The 16,668-nt window shown below is 44.2% G+C and overlaps 1 protein-coding gene across 3 annotated transcripts in view; it reads right to left on the bottom strand.

Annotated features, from left to right (window-relative positions):
* Positions 1 to 8,117: 8,117 nt before the first annotated feature.
* Positions 8,118 to 16,668, bottom strand: part of LOC135088681 (irregular chiasm C-roughest protein-like) — a 99,279-nt gene continuing 90,728 nt past the window's right edge. For all 3 annotated transcript variants that reach the window (XM_063983617.1, XM_063983618.1, XM_063983619.1), the window contains 2 exons: positions 16,484 to 16,657; positions 8,118 to 14,605 (listed from right to left, as the gene is read on the bottom strand). In XM_063983617.1, coding sequence (XP_063839687.1) covers positions 14,198 to 14,605; positions 16,484 to 16,657 — 582 coding nt within the window. In that variant the 3' untranslated portion in view covers positions 8,118 to 14,197. The remainder of the gene's footprint in view (positions 14,606 to 16,483; positions 16,658 to 16,668) is intronic.

The raw sequence follows: 16,668 nt of genomic DNA, 5'->3' as shown, positions 1-16,668 counted from the left end.
ATTTTTAAAATGAAGAACACTCATGAGAACAAAGGGCGTGCGGGCTGCAGTGCTGCAGTGGCGCGCCGGAGTAGCGACAGGAGCTCAAAAAATAAGCCTCATTAGACCGCATCCCAATTAAGTGCGATCATTAAGCCACACGTCACTCGTACATAATCTCCCGACATGAGTGATCCCAGTCCAAAGTCCCCATTAACTCCCATTATTTCATTACCACCGTGTCCCTTGCTTGACCCCGCCCGCCTGTAGCGCGCGCACACACATACACACACACACACACACACACACACACACACACGGGCGCAGAGTAAGGTGTAGATTCTGATTCCAAACTTGTAATAATTTCCTCCTAGATTGGTTTCCTTCAAGTTGATTTAACGACACTTACTCCTCCTCCTCCTCCTCCTCCTCCTCTTCCTCCACCTCCTCCTCCCCCTCCGTCGCCGCCGCAGCCGGTGCCTCCTTTCTTCACCAACATTCCTCACTCCTTTTCTAAGTCATTTTTATCTTGCGAACAAAGTTTCTCTCTCGTGGCCGGCGAAAAATAACAGCAAGACATATTTCCTGATTACAGCAGTACAGCGTTGTGTGTGTGTGTGTGTGTGTGTGTGTGTGTGTGTGTGTGTTTGGAAGAGTACGTAGTAGTAGTAGTATTAGTCACAATAGTAGAAATAGTAGTAGTAGTAGTAGTAGTAGTAGTAGGTATGACTTTGTTGTTGTTGTTGTTGTTGTTGTTCTTGTTCTTATCATTATGACTCAAGACTCCAACCACGAAACCAAAAACTAGATATGAAAAACCGACGGAAGGTAAACGAAATAAAGGAAGGATTTTGCTGAAGGAGAGAGGGAAGGTCTGGTGGTGGGGGTAAAGAAAGGATGAAAAAGCACTAAGAAGATAAAGAAAACGGGAGGAGGGAAAGGGAAGGAAGGAGGAGGATGAGTGAGAAAGAAGAGAGAGAAGTAATGAGAAATTTTCACTGATTATTCTGCGACAACTCTGAGGGAGGAATGAGGAAGAATCTTTGGAAATGCGCAGGAGGAGGAAGAGGACGAAGAGGAGGAGGGAGAAGAAGAGGAGGAGGAGGAACTGATTAAGGAGAAGAAAAACCGATGTAAAGAACGGCGCAGGAAGTCTGAGGGAAACACAATGTATGAGACATTAATGGAAATGAAAGAAAACACGATAATGGAAAAAGGGAATAGGAAGAGGAAAAGAAAAAAAAAAGTAAGACGAAAAATACGCTTCAAAAATACACTTGAGAACAGAGAGAGAGAGAGAGAGAGAGAGAGAGAGAAGTGGGGGAGGGTAGCGATGAGAGATAACCACCACCGGGGAAAGGAGAGGAGGAGGAGGAGGAGGAGGAAATGACAGATAGAAAAGTTAAGATGAAGACGAAAGGGGAAATAAAGGAATTAAAGGATAAAAATGCTCCGGAGGTTTTATTTTCAAGACTTTTATAGCGAAGATAATTATTAGTGGGATAGAAAAAATAATAAGGAAAGAATAATGTGGGCAGAGAGAGAGAGAGAGAGAGAGAGAGAGAGAGAGAGAGAGAGAGAGGCCAGATGACGCAAGCAAAAGGCCACAACGACACAAAGAAAATGAAATAAACAAACGAACCACAAAATGACACACACACACACACACACACACACACACACACACACACACACACACACACACACGGGCCTCCATCAGCTCCCCCTAATCGTTCAAGCCATTAGTCTCTCACCGAGCGAATCTTTTATAATCTAAAAATGCCTCACCGTATTAAGTGAAGCACAGAACCACACACACACACACACATCAACCGTAAGTAATCCCTGACACACACACACACACACACACACACACACACACACACACCAATAACTCAAAGCCCGTAACTCGAAACGGTTCCGTCTTATTATTATTTTCAAAGGCCACAAAGATGATTGGTCCAGTTCAGTCAGGTTCCTATGGGTGATTTTTTATTTTTTTTTTTCCATTGCCGATGAAGAGACCTTGTCAGACTATCACTAGACTTATGAAAATGCCTTTGAAAATCTCTGTAATTTCTATTTGAACCCTGGAAACCTTATTACTTTCTAATAGAACAATAAAATACCTTAATTACTTCCACTAGAATCCTGAAAACGTCAATAACTTCCACTAAAAACTTTGATATCTTCCACAAGAACCCTGAAGACCTCAATATCTTCCACTAGAACCCTGAAAATCTTAAAACCTTCCACAAGAACCCTGAAAACCTCAATAACTTCCACTAGAACCATAAAAACTTCAGTTACTTCCACTACGGGGTTCGCTTCCTTTTGGCTCGTGTGGGTTAAGTGATGAGTGAGATGCGAAGACTGAGAGAGCGCTGTGAATTATTCCTGCGTGGTTCTTATGTAAATGGTAGGGCGTGTTCGTGTGACTGACGTGACAATTGATTTCTTCGTTTACGTGAAAACTGTGAACTGATCGTGTAATTACCGCAGGCCACACACACACACACACACACACACACACACACACACACACACACACACACACACACACACACACACCTCTAGTTAGATAGATATTCGTAGATAGAGAGATAATTTACCGACAGAAGTGCATTACATGTAGAAAAACAATAGAAAAAATGGTTAGGTTTGGTTGGATCTTTGCTAGGGTAAGGTAGGTTAAGATAGGTTAGGTAAGGTAAGGTTAGGTTAGGTTAGGTTAGATTAGGTTTGGTTAGGTAAGGTAAGTTCAGGTTAAGTTAGGTTAGGTTAGGTTAGGTTTGGTTAGGTAAGGTAAGCTCAGGTTAAGTTAGCTTAGGTTTTATTGGGTGCTTAGGTTAGGTTAGATTTTGGGTAGGGTAAGGTAGGTTAAGTTAGATTTAGTTAGGTTTTATGGAGTGGTCAAGTTAAGTTAGGTTAGATTATGTTTGGTTATAGTTTATTCTGTATAACCTGAAACATTATGACCATATTATTACTGTTTGAGATAATATTTAGATAGTAATATTGATTCTAACTACTATTTATTATCACAAAATATCACATTTTCAAAAATATTCCCAAAAATGACAATAATAATCAATACATCAGCAACTCAACCAACCAATGCATTCACCATTATCACATCAGTCAGCCATTCAGTCAGCCAGTCAGTCAGTCAGTCAGCCAGTCAGTCAGTCAGTCAGCCAGTCAGTCAGTCAGTCGGCCAGTCAGTCAATCAACTGAGTCACCATCACCACACCACTGCACTCACCACAAAAACCTTAATAACCACCACCACCACCACCACCACCACCACAAGCATCACCATCACATCCATCACCACCACTACACTCACCACACAAATCTTCATAACCATATCATCACCATAACATCCACGACCACCGTTATCTTTCCCTCTACCAACACAAACACCTTTGACCAACACCACCACAGCACCACACCACCATCACCATCTCATCCATCACCACCACTACAACACTCCTCGCCACACACCAACAGTCCGCGCCACCGTTCATCGCCATCACCACCACCACCACCACCACCACCAATTACAGCAGCAAGAGCAACAATAACCTCGCATCCTCTCTTCGCTGAAATACTCTTTCCTCGCACCACCACACTCCATTAGCACGCCCTGCATTACACACACACACACACACACACACACACACACACACTTATGTCACCATAACACACACACTACCATCACCAATTAACAATAATGATATTTGCTATAAAAGACATCACACTTAACCTATCCATATTGTGCTCTACCTCTGCTACACACACACACACACACACACACACACACACACACACACACGTCACCACTGCCATCACCTCTACCATCACCACTTACGAATAATGACATTTACTATAAAAAAAAAAAAAAACAGCACACCAAACCTATCTCCACTGTTCCCTACCTCAAGCTTTCACACATACACACGTACATACATACACCCATAGCTACATACAGAGGTCTTTCCCATCAACCGGATTAACTCGTCCATTCAGTTCAGCATCCGTAATGGTTCGCCTCGCCACTATTGCTGCCGCCAGTGCCAACACGCTGCCTGGCCCTCATTCCTTCCATTACCAATCAAAAAGAACGCTCGAATACTTATGCTGCAGTAATTGTGGCCGGGACTCACTGCCTTCCGTGAGATTAATAGCACGCACTCAGAAACGCTTTGGTCTCTCACCGCGATTACTTTTCAAGGCCACAGAGATGATTCCTCGGGCTCTCAAGACTCGTGTTAATAATGATTTCATGATTCCGTGATTCTAGTGCTAGATTAACAGTCTCTGGTGGATGCTTTGGAAGACTTAAGTGTTTTATAGAGTAGTTTAACAAGGATTCTGCATCAACCAATGGGAGAAAACAGGAAAATTTAACTAATAATTTACATATCCTCTAAAAAACAGGCTTTATGAGACACCGAGACGCTTCATAACGCAGCCACTGTATCGTAACACTGTGAGGATCAGCTGAAGAGACAATGTTGTTCACCAGGCACATTAAGGCGCCGAACCATCTCCCGAAGGCTTGATTAGTATCATATGCATTCCGAATGTGACTTCACCTCATTATCGTACGCAAACAGCAGCACCCAGGGACGTGGCTATCGTACAGAAAGCCGTGATCATCGCACAATCATCTACTTAAACGTTTCATCATTTAACAGCAATAACTTTTGGCAGGTTTTGATAGAAGTTATCTAGGGAGTCTTCAAGGGTGCTTTCAGGATTCAAGTAATAGTTTAACAGGGATTTAAAAAGAGGTAAAAAAAGAATTGCTTCTCAAATACAATGGTGGGTGAATAAAATACTCAGTAATCAGGTTGGTAGCGGGAAGTCATTAGGGAGCTTTAAAAGAAGATTGGATGGATATGACAGGTGGAAATAGGAATGTAACATACAGGAACCGCCACGTATAGGCCTGACGTCTTCTTGCAGCTTCCCTTCTGTTTTTGTGTTTCTTTTGTTTCTATCATCAGTAAGAGAAATGAATCAGAATCCCCTGACCACTCACCCAGTTTGTGACGTTATCGTGTAAGGGAATCGCATACGTGGATATCTGGCAAACACTTCAGATTATTTTTACGTTATGTCTTGTACAGATTTAGACAAGTGAGTGGGATTGTGGTGGTGATGAAGCAGAGGATAGCAGGAGAACTTTATTTCTCTAATGTTTCTGTACTGAGGAAGACAGCTGTCGAAGCGTTAGAAAGAAAAAGTTTTCCTGCTAGATTCCGTGTTTCATCACCACTACAATATCACTGTTATGTCTTGCATCTTAAGGAGCTCAATTTTGTGGCTGACACACCTAGCTATGCACACTCTGGAACTCTTTACCTGCTTCTGTATTTCCCCTTCCTATGACTTGAATTCTTTTAAATGCGAGGTCCTACGAAACTATCTGATTTAGGATAATCCTTTTGGGTCTTCACTACAGGAACTTGCACCTCTAGGAGACATTATTATACATTACTTTGTTTCCCTTGACCAGTACCTATTCTACATAAAAAAAAAAAAATTTCCTGACACTACTGAAACCCGACCAATAATCCCTGCAGCCGTTGAAAATACCAGTAGTCCCGAATCGTTTAGCAGCACGAGGCAGGCAGCACCGGCAGTATCACATTCACCACCCATGGGATAATTGCCTGGCCGGGACATCTTACCTTTTTACCGTTGCTTTAAATAATCCACCAATTTAATCTTTTACCCTTTTTTCTTACGTTTTTTTAGCTTAACCCGTCGGTCGTTCCCTCTTGCCTTCCCCTCTCTGGTCTGTCCCCTCGCCTCCCCTCGCCTGCACCGCCTTCCATGCTGGGAATAATTAACTTTAGTGGCTGGAAACGTGCCCTTGCCGCTTCTAATACAAGACAATTATTGTGGTCATGCGGATTTACGGCACAGACGCAGCATGTGGCCCCGTAAACCGCTAACACGAACCAGCTAACACCTTGCCGGGGACGAACCAGGGAAAAAAGAAGGGAAGGACACAGAGGAAGAGAGTGAGAGAAAAAAAAAAATAAAAACTTGTGGAATAAAATGAAACTCCCTTTACCGTCAGGCGAACTGGAAGCCATCTCATTTGAAGGCATTTCCTTCCTCATTTCTTCCTTCCCTTTTCACATTTCGGTGTCTGTCTGTCTGTCTGTATGTCTGTCTGTGTCTTTTTTTTCTCAGTTCTCGGTTTGTCCGTCTGTTTATTTCTGTCCTTGTGGTGTGTGTGTGTAAGAGAGAGAGAGAGAGAGAGAGAGAGAGAGAGAGAGAGAGAGAACTAGACAGTGAATCAAACAAACAAACAGACAAACCGAAAGAGATACAGACAGACAGACAAACACACCACCACTCATAAACAAACCCCAAAACAAGGCATCGGACACTCACTTCTAATCCTTGACTCTTCCTCCTCCTCATCATTCTCCTTCTGTTCCTCCTTCTGGCACTCCTGCATCCTTCGCCGCCCTTAGAGAAGACGCCCCAGGGAGAGAAACATCGATTTCCCCGCCTGAGTCTCTCCAGCGCCTAAGGGAAGCACTACAGTCTTCTTCCTCCTCCTCCTCCTCCTCCAACTCGTCCTTCTCTTCCTCTTCCTGTGCTGCTTCATTGTGACGACTCGCCGCTGCTTCATTCCAGGGATTCATGGGTTCACTGAGCCTCGTATTCGTCTCCCGAGTCTCAGTGAAGCCTCGCAGGATCTCGCTTCGGGATTCGAGCGGGTAACTTTGTGAGTTTTGTGTCCGGGACTCAGCCAAGGCGCCTCGTAAAGAATAGCGTGGAATAGCAGGGGTGGAATAGATGTGTGCACGCTGGTGGGGTTGTGGAGGTGATTAGATGTTCTTGTGGGGGTTTAATGATCTTGTTTAGTTGTTTTCATCTTTTTTTCAGGGTTCATGTTTTTTTTTTTTCTTTTTTTTGTGGGGGTTCTTGTCTGACTGTTTTTGTGAGGGTTTTGTGTTCTTGTTTGGTTCTTGTTTTGACTACGCTTTTTTTTTTATTTTTTGTAAGTAAATGATGGGTACTTTTTCATATCGCTATTGTTTTTTTTTTTTGTCCTGTTTCACTCTTACGTCTAATACATTTTTATTTACTGATAAGTGTAACTGTTATTTGAGTCTTTTTATACATTATTTTTGTTTTACTTTTATCGTGTGATCTTGTTTCGCTTCCTTTTTTATTTATCTTTTCATATTTTTTTTCTTTGTAAGCAACGCACGTATTATAATCTTTTTTTTTTTTTATTCTTCCTTTATCTTATTTTTCTGTTGCCTAATGTGAAGTGTAAGAGAGAGTCCTGAAGTTCTTTTCATATCCTTGTGTGGTTTTAATTCTCCGCTGTTTTCAAATTTTCAAGTTACTCAATGATTACTTACAGCTTTCATCGTTATTATTTCTGTTCTACTTCGCTCCTTCTCTACTTATTTGTCTCTTTATTTATACCAATGTTAAGGGTGAGTGTTGATATTGCTTCTATTCCTGTTTGTGGTCCCGTTTCATTGTTTTTTCTTATTTATATTTTCATTTTGTTTAATCTATAAGTAATTATCATTTGTTTATATAATTATTACTTCTATTCCATTTCACTCCTACTTTCTTATATGGAATATAGAATCATCCTTCAGGTATTTATCATCTTCATAATTGTTGACTTACCTGATCTTACTTACCTTAATGAGCTTTTCTTTTGAACATTCCTTCTGTCACTTTCTTCCTGTTTTATCTGCATCAACTTCAGAATACATTTCTTGACTTTAAATTCACTAATATTTTTCAGGTAATCAGTCGGGTGAACAGTACAATCGGAAAGAGTTAATTGGTTTTATCTGTTTACCTGACTCAAGTTACCTTAATGAATCTTTCCTTTATCACATTTTTCTGTCATCTTTCCATCAATGACAGTGTATAATTGTTCTTAACTATCAATTTCACCCTTACGGTTTACAGGTGATCAATCAGGTGACAAGTAAAATGAGAAAGTTAATTAGCTGAATCATCTTTTCTCACTTGTCTCACCAATTCACAATAATGATCAATAGCCAAGTAGTTTATTTATTTCCTCACCTTTCTCACCTGTTTAACCTTACCTGGGATCAAGAAAAGGAGCGCAGTACCATATAACAAAATACTTTATTTTTCACATTTACAATAAAACAGTTACATTACAGAATCCTTACTCACTATTGACTTATTTTCTTCTTTAGCTGCGAGCGAAGGGTAGAGAGAGAGAGAGAGAGAGAGAGAGAGAGAGAGAGAGAGAGAGAGAGAGAGAGAGAGAGAGAGAGAGAGAGAGAGAGGGGGTGTTAGGAGGGAGACAGGAATGGAAGGGGGAAGGGAAGGGATGGAAAACGTAATATACTAAAGGTGTAATTAATGAAACAGGAGAATATATTGAAGGAATACAAGAGAGAAAATGGAACTCTTAACTATAAGGCAAAGGCAATAAAGAAGGGAAGGGGCGGAGGAGAAGAAGGAAGAAGAGGAAGAGGAGGAGGAGGAGGAGGAGACTAAATAAGGCCACTAAGAAACTGCAGGAGGGAAATAATAATATACAATAAACATTTCAGAGACATTTTTTTTCTTCAGCACTGAGTTACGTACATGACGAGAACAGAAACCGACATGGCGTTTCGTGACACACACACACACACACACACACACACACACACAAGGCTGTCAGCTTCACATTTTCTTCTCTCGTCCCTAAAGCTTCTTGGCATAAGGGTTGAAATTGAAAGGAGTCAAAGAGAAGAAGAAAAATGTGACTGAAGGAAAGCTGCGTTGCAATAACCGGATAAAGTGGAAATTTTAAAGTTTTTGTTATCGAGTAAGTTGAATATGTACTTCCACTGTGTATTAAGTAACTTGTGTACTGTGTTGTAGTTTTATTATAGGAATTTGAATACTTTTAAGGTGGATCATAAACACAAAGCAGTATAATCAAGTCTAAGTTTCAGTACAGCAATAATGAGAAAATTCTAAAACAACAAACAACAAACCAATCTTTCCAATTAAACCAGAAGAAAAGCGTGAACCGTAACGAATCCTAGAGAAGTAAATAAATAAATAAAAGCGAATAAAAGTAAAACAATAATGATGAAACACACACACACACACACAAAAAAAAAGATAAGTAAAGCGCACAGGTTCCTCCGTGGCCAAAGAGAAAGTTCATGGGAGGAAAAAAAAAAGAAAAGATACGAAAAAGAAAAGGAAAAACAGAACCAGGGAAGAAACCAGGCAAGGGAGCGGCGCCCGGGGGATCATCGGAAAGCTAGTAAGGTTGTGCTCGGGGCTTGGGGCGGCAGCGAGCTAGGAAAACATAACCTGAACCCACGGGATGAAAGACTCCTCACAGACACCACCTTTGAGCCTCTGACCGAGAGAGAGAGAGAGAGAGAGAGAGAGAGAGAGAGAGAGAGAGAGAGAGAGAGAGAGAGAGAGAGAGAGGGCCAACAACATACCTCTTTTGCACCTAACCCACCCTCCTCTCATCTCATACCTCCTTCCTTCCTTCTATCACCAAAGTCCTTCCTTCTATCCTCGTTCTTCCATTTATCATTTTTATCTGTTTTCTTCTAGCTGTTCTCGTTCCTTTTTACCTTCCTCTAGTTCCTGTCTTCCATCACTATTTTGAACTGCTTCTTTCACCATTTTATCCTTCTTCTTCTAACCTCGTTCTTCCATTATCTTTATTTTCAAATGCTTCTATCTCCCTTTTTATTTTTATTTTATCTTATTCTAAGTTCTTCCTTCCATCACCATCATCTTGCAATTTCTTACTTCTGCTTTCTTCTATCACCTTCATTTTCTATCTCCTTCCTTCTCTTCCTTCTTCCCTCTCTTTTATAACCCCTTCCTCTTTCTCTTCCCTTCTTCCTTTTTATCATCCATTTCTTGCAAAATATCCTCACTTTTTTCCCTTCCTTTCATCATCATCATCTTGTAATGCCTTTTCCTTCTCCCCTTCCTTCTCCTAACCACGTCTTTCCTTCATCGCGGCCTCAAAAAACACCAATCGATCTTTCTGGTCTCTCATCTAATGTATTATTGCACGCGAGACGTCAGCTAAGACATTTTACTTCCAAGCATTCCCACGAAAAATCTCCGATTGGCGTATATATATATATATATATTTAAGTACGTTCAGTCTGGCCCCAATAATTCTTTTAGTGACGAATTGATGTTTTTCTTTTCTTTAATTAAAAAAACGACCGTCAAAGAAGAGGTACAGAGTGAGGAATAAAGGAGAAAAAATAAGAGAAATAGAAGGGCAGTACTGGGACGAAACTTAAAGAACTAACTCGTATTTCAACAAACTGCAACTCTCGGATACGAAGATACAGTGGGACAGTGTCGGAAAATCTGTCAAGGAGTTTTGGAAAAGTCCTCGGCCGTTGTGTTTGAGAGGAGTGAGAGAAACGGGTGAGAGAGGAACATGACATGGGGGACAGGTGGTGAGAGACAGGGTAAGAGGGGCAGGGTGAGAGTGACAGGATGAGAGGGGCAGGGTGAGACAGGGAGACATGGTTGTAGACAGGGAAACCGGAAAAAATAGCTGATAAGAGGAAGAGAAAGATAGAGAGAGGGAAAAAAGAGAGACAAGTATTGAGTGATCTCTCTTATCATATGTGAGGAGAATGAGAGAGAGAGAGAGAGAGAGAGAGAGAGAGAGAGAGAGAGAGAGAGAGAGAGAGAGAGAGAGAGAGAGAGAGAGAGAGAGAGAGAGAGAGAGAGAAACCTGGAGTATAGAGACCAGAAGGAACCCAAACTGATAAGATAAAAACACCCTTTCATAGGAGTAACAAAGACCAGATAAAGTTAACACAGAATCAGAGAAAAATAAATAAATAAAACTCGTGTAATTTATAAGCTGAAACACTCCTGTCAATACGTATCACTGTCTGTCTGTTTATCTGTTCAACCTACACCGCCTCCATTCCTGTTGCGCCCTTGACTGTCATGATCACTGTTATCAGAAGCTAATAGCGTGAATAGGAACTCCCTTGGGCCCTTCAGTCTTTGTGGGGCTACTGTAGTGCTGGGACCGGACGCCACTGAGACCAAGGGCCGTCCTTAGAAACACCTTGCTCTCTCACCACTATTTTCAAAGGGAAAGAGATGATCAGCAGGGTTTTCAAGAGTGTTTCTCCTGTTGGTAATGTAGGGATGTTGCTAATCTGTCACTAGAACAATAAAAACACCCTTAAAAACTCGTGTTCCTTCAACTAGATCCTTTTGAATGTAGTGGAGCTGTGGCGCAGAGGTGCTTCAGAATATGGTCCCAAAACTGCAAGGTATTCTAACGTTTGTGTGTTACTCTGTGAGGTGAGCGAGTGAGAGGTAAGATTTCAAGAGGTATCTGTTGGGTCTCTAGATTCCTTTAGCTCTTATTACAAATTATAAGGTTAAGGAGGTAATGTGATGTCATGAGGATGCTTGTGAGGTTTCCTTTAGTTTTTAAATATTGTGAGGTTTCAGGAGGTAATTGTTTTGTCATGTAGTTGCTGATGCTAAAGAGGTCTCGTTTTATCCTGTAGTTCTTGAAGATTGTGAAGTTTGGAAAGTAACTCTCTTGTCACGAATATGCTTGTCATGATAAAGACCTGTAGTTCTTGAAAAAAATATACATGATTTCAAGAGGTAATTGTTGGGTTATAAAGACGCTTGTGAGGATAAAGAGATACGGGGTTATAGCTCTTAAAGACTTTGAGGTATAGGAAATAACTCGGATCATAAAGATGCTTGTGGTGCTAAAGAAGTCTGTAGTTTCCTGTAAAGATTGTGAGGTTTAGAAGGTAAGTGTTGCCCTTCTAGGTTTGTGATGCAGAGTCTGTTGTTCTCACAAAAAATAGTCAGTGAGGTTCAGGAAGTAACTGTTAAGTGGCGGCGATCCTTGGAGAGTCTGTGGTCCTTAAACAAATCTGCGGCGTGGAAGTGTCTGGCCTATCGGTGGGATTGGCTGGGGATGTGAATGCGGAGAACACAGAGAAGGGAGGAAGTTAAAATAATAATGGTAGTAATAATAATAATAATAACAAAAGCAGGAGCGCGCGAGTTGATGGCCACACCGCGGAGGGCGAAGGGTGTTCACTCCCCCACGAAGAAGGCTCCCTCCTTCGGAAGCTAGCGTAGTAACACGTAAAGGTCTAACACCACAGCTCAAACAAGTATTTATTAGTTCAAAACAGCAGAGCGGCCTGCGCCACCCCGGTTAAGGCTGAGGCGGCGGGGCGAAGGCTGGCAACACGCACCCTGGGCCTGTCTCCCTCGCGGCCTGCCTCCCCAGCTGGGAGAGGCAGGCAGCGGGGAGGAGGAAGGTAATGCTTCAGATCGCAGCGTGCGGCCAAGTGAGTCTCCCAAGGTGACGGCGAGGCGGCGCGAACCAGGCAGTGAACCAAACAGTGAACTAGATTCCCCCACCAACCGCCGCTCTTCAGGAATTTCGGCAAACTATAAAATTTCAGATAAAAGTGTAAATATTAAAAAGTGCAAATGAATAAATGACATACATTATGTATGTAATTTCTGAAGACTGGAGACATTTGAATAATTATCCTCAAATTTCATTCATAAAATTTTTACGTATTTAGTTTCGTTTGATTCAGAGAGCTTCACGCGGCGGGGATCGAGTCTGTGAAGCAGCAAGATGAGCAGCCGCGTCGCGCCGCCTGCAGAGACACCCGCCGTGTCGCCGCTTCCCCGGGCGCCGCGCTCTTACCTGCGTGGGTCGTATACACTGACACCTTATTAACCTGCAGCTGAACACACGTGACTGTAGCACATACAACAACACACACCTGTAATGAAGCACACCTGTCGGAGGGAAGTGGTAGCGCCCTTCACCTGCCCTCGCCCACACGTGACCTCAGCTGACCCGCAGGTAACACACGCACTCCGCCACAACAAGTCATGATTGGGGAGGAAACATTTTGGTGCGAATATCATTATGTACAGTAAAAGAACTGATACAAATACCAATACAGATGTGTATATATCCATAGTATATATAGACATTATCTGTATATTCACACACTCCTTCTTGCAAAACACCTGCAAGAGTTTTCCATTCACGACACCATCAAGATCTTCCACAAACATGTCATTATAGGAAAAAATACTTATTGGTCACTGACACACACACGCACACGCACGCACACACACACACACACACACACGCACACACACACGCAGACACGCACAGAAATTATCAAACACACACACACACACACACACACACACACACACACACACACACACACACACACACACACACACACACACACACATACACACACACAGCCTCGTCGCGACCTCTACCTGGTCCATCGTATTGCTTTTTTTTTTAAATCTCTTACATCCTAAAAAAAAGGGTAACTTAGAATTTTCTTTCCTAATAGTGTCACTTTTTTAACACTTGCTACAATGCCGCCAGCAACTTGGTCGAGGTCAGCGAGTCGGGAAAAGCGGCAGCGACTAAGCACTTCGCAACACTTCGCAACACATTCGCAACACACGCCTTCCGCAGCTGTTAATGGCGCTCCCGAGGGTGAGATGTCGCCCTATGCGCCTCGCCTCCTCTTGCAGACAATCCACAGTCCTCGGGAGAGTTTCAGTCACACGCATGCACTCACTTTGCTTTTTTGGTTCCGGCTAAAACATCTCTGGGCGCTTACTAACTCATATCACAGATCTGTACACCTTACGATTAGCTGGGAGACCTTCCGTGGGGTGGCGTGGGGGGCGGGGGAGGGGGAGGCGTGGAAGGATAGGGAACTTCATGGAGATACACTTGGGTTTGGTCCTTCAAGCTTCCTTTCTCCTGGTTGGACTCCCCACAATACGGCACAGGAGATTCACTATATGTATATATAATTAAATATATATTATAAATCAAGTCAACAAAGACTTAAAAATTGAGGTTCAGAATAAGAGTTTTCCACCTATTCTGCTAACAATTTGGCCAGTTGGTCTCGGTTCCTCCGCCTCGAAGTGCTCGGAGAGGAGAAGGAAACACACACAACGAGGCAGATAAGAAATTAGCAACCATTAACACGGTCCATTTGCTCCACTCCGGGATTTATTCTGTCCATCACCGCCAGAGGAGTTGCCGTTCTCGAGTCTAATGGTCACTTGGTGTAATTCACTATGAAAACTACAGCGCTCAGCCCTACGAGGGACGCGATAAGCCCTAAACCAACGTCCCGGGCTTAATTTTGCTCTGCGGCGGGATGATATACTTGCTGTGTAGGACTGTTGAGTCGAGGTCCTGCGAGAGGTCCCTTTTAAGCTCCTGTTTGAGGTCCTGCAGGAGGGCGTGCTTCAGCGTCCCGTTGATGCCGTTGCCGTTTACCACCTTCCCGTTGGCGGACGCGTGTACCCTGCCATTAGGGCCGCCGTTGATGTCCGCGTTGCCATGAGGGGAAGGGGAATACGGTGGCGGGGCAACGGATGACGGCAGGGAGGAGGGTGGATCACTGGCAGGGGTGGATCGGGCGAAAGGACCGCCAACCTGAAACTGTTGGTAGGACTCCCCGACGCTGACAGGCACGGGCGAGTAGTCACGGGTGTAGTCGACGTAGGAGATGTAGCCTTGGTCCTGAGAGGGGGGAGAGAACACGCGGGATTCAGCCGGGAGTCATCTTGGCCCAGCACGGGAGAGTGTCGGAGAGTGTGTACAGAGGGGGATCGAGAGACGAGACCTATGAGCTTAAAGGCGAAAGGAGAGGTAAGCAAACTTCCTCCAAGGGCTTCCTCGTCTCTTACATGAGGCTTGAGTGATGTCTGGTTGAACGCGAGGAGTTCCAGCATATTACTTATCATCATTAGCATTAATTATCACTACTATCAGTATTATCATCACAAGAATTCATTTTATTGGATGTATAGAATTTCAAAAGAATATATATATCTTTGTGAACCCCATCCGTCACGACGCGAAGCCAGTGAATTAATCTGACACAGTAATCTTAGACTTGAACCTCTTAAACCTTTACATTCCAGAGCTTGCGAGGCCTCGAGGGGTGACGGAGGGGGTCCAAAGACATAACCTGGAAAACCTCTGAGTCTTTAGCTTCAACTCCCCGCCAACACCTCAAACTTAAGCCAGTAAAACCCAACTTTTCGCTTACCACAGATGAGCTACTTTCTTAGGGCGGGAAGACCTCGCTCCTTTGTGGCCTGATGCTTGCAGGGGAGAGGGTGGGGAGCTAGCAGGGGCGGGGAGAGGATGGAAGCAGGGGAAGGGATGCGGGGAGAGGAGGATGCGTAGGGATAGGAAGCAAGGAGAAGGATGGAGGGGAAAGTAGGATGAGAAGGAAGCTGGGAAAGGATGCGAGGAAGGGAAGGAAGGATGCTTGTGGATACGAAGCGAGGGAGAGGGAAGGACAAGTATCACTTCGGCGGAGAGGGGAAGGAAGAGGGGAGCGTGGGTGTTGGAAGTGGCACGAGGGGGAAAAAATAGACCGCAAGGAAAACAGTTCATGACACCAAGAGTAAAATATGAAGGGATAAGGAGGAATACAGAAAGGAAATGGGCAGGCAAGAGAAAGCGAAGGCACGGAGGAGGAGGAGGAGGAGGAGGAGGAGGAGGAGGAAATGATGGCGTGAAGGAGGACAGAAATACCGAGAGATAGTATAAAGGAAGAGGAATAAGATGAGGAGGAGGAAGAGGGAGGTGAACATAAGATGGAGCAAACGAGGAAGCACTGGTGTCAAGGAGGAGGAGGAGGAGGGGGAGGAGGAGGAAGAGGAGGAGGAGGAGGAGGAGGAGGAGGAGGAGGAGGAGGAGGAGGAGGAGGAGGAGGAGGAAGGGCAAACGAGGGAATAAAATCGGAAGAAGAGGAAACCTAGACAGAGACGAAGAAGGAGAGACATACGAGAAGAAAGAGAAGAGGAGAGAGAGAAAAAAAACGAGACAAGAAGACGAAACGACAAAGAAGAATGACGAGAAGGAGAAAGAGGAAGAGGAGAAGGAAGACAAGAAGGAGACAAAAGCAAGACACGAAAGAAAAGAAGAATGGGACAAAACAAAACCAGAAGGAAGAGAATAAAAAAAAAGGAGAGGAGAAGAAAAGAACGATGGGAGGAAAATTAAACGACGGAGAGGGAGACGAAGAAGAAGGAGGAGGAGGAGCAGGAGGAGGAGGAAGGTTCGGCGGTGTCAAGGAGGGGGAGGCTATTACTACCAAGTTTATAGGAGGGGAGGCGAGCTGCGGTTGAAAGGGGGGAGGACTCTCAGGTGGAGGCGAGGGTGTGGGTGAGGGAAGCGAGGAAGAGGCGGCGAGGTGGCGGGGAGATCCACAAAGGAGGGATTGTGGAAAGCGGAGGAGGGGGAAGACGAGGAGGAGGACGAAGAGGAGGAGGAGGAGGAGGAGGAGGAGGAGGAGGACAAGGATACGGAGTGAGATGAAGAGGAAAGGGAAGGGGACGGGCCGGCGGGAGAGGAAGGAGAGGAGCAGGGGGAGGGACTACTTACGGGGGGGGTGAAGACAGTGGAGCCCACACTGTAGCGAGGCTGGGCCAGGGGCGCCGCCTGAGGTTCCCTGGGTGACGCCTTGCTGCTCTCCTTCTCCCACCCGCTGTCTGAGTCTCGATCCACGGCGGACAGCGAGGAGGAGGTGCGGATTTCAGTGTCTTTTGCGTCGGATTCCTGCGGGGCGG

This window comes from Scylla paramamosain, chromosome 31 (genome assembly GCF_035594125.1).
Source record: "Scylla paramamosain isolate STU-SP2022 chromosome 31, ASM3559412v1, whole genome shotgun sequence".
NCBI lineage: Eukaryota > Metazoa > Arthropoda > Malacostraca > Decapoda > Portunidae > Scylla > Scylla paramamosain.
This window is presented reverse-complemented; position numbering and strand designations above follow the sequence as displayed.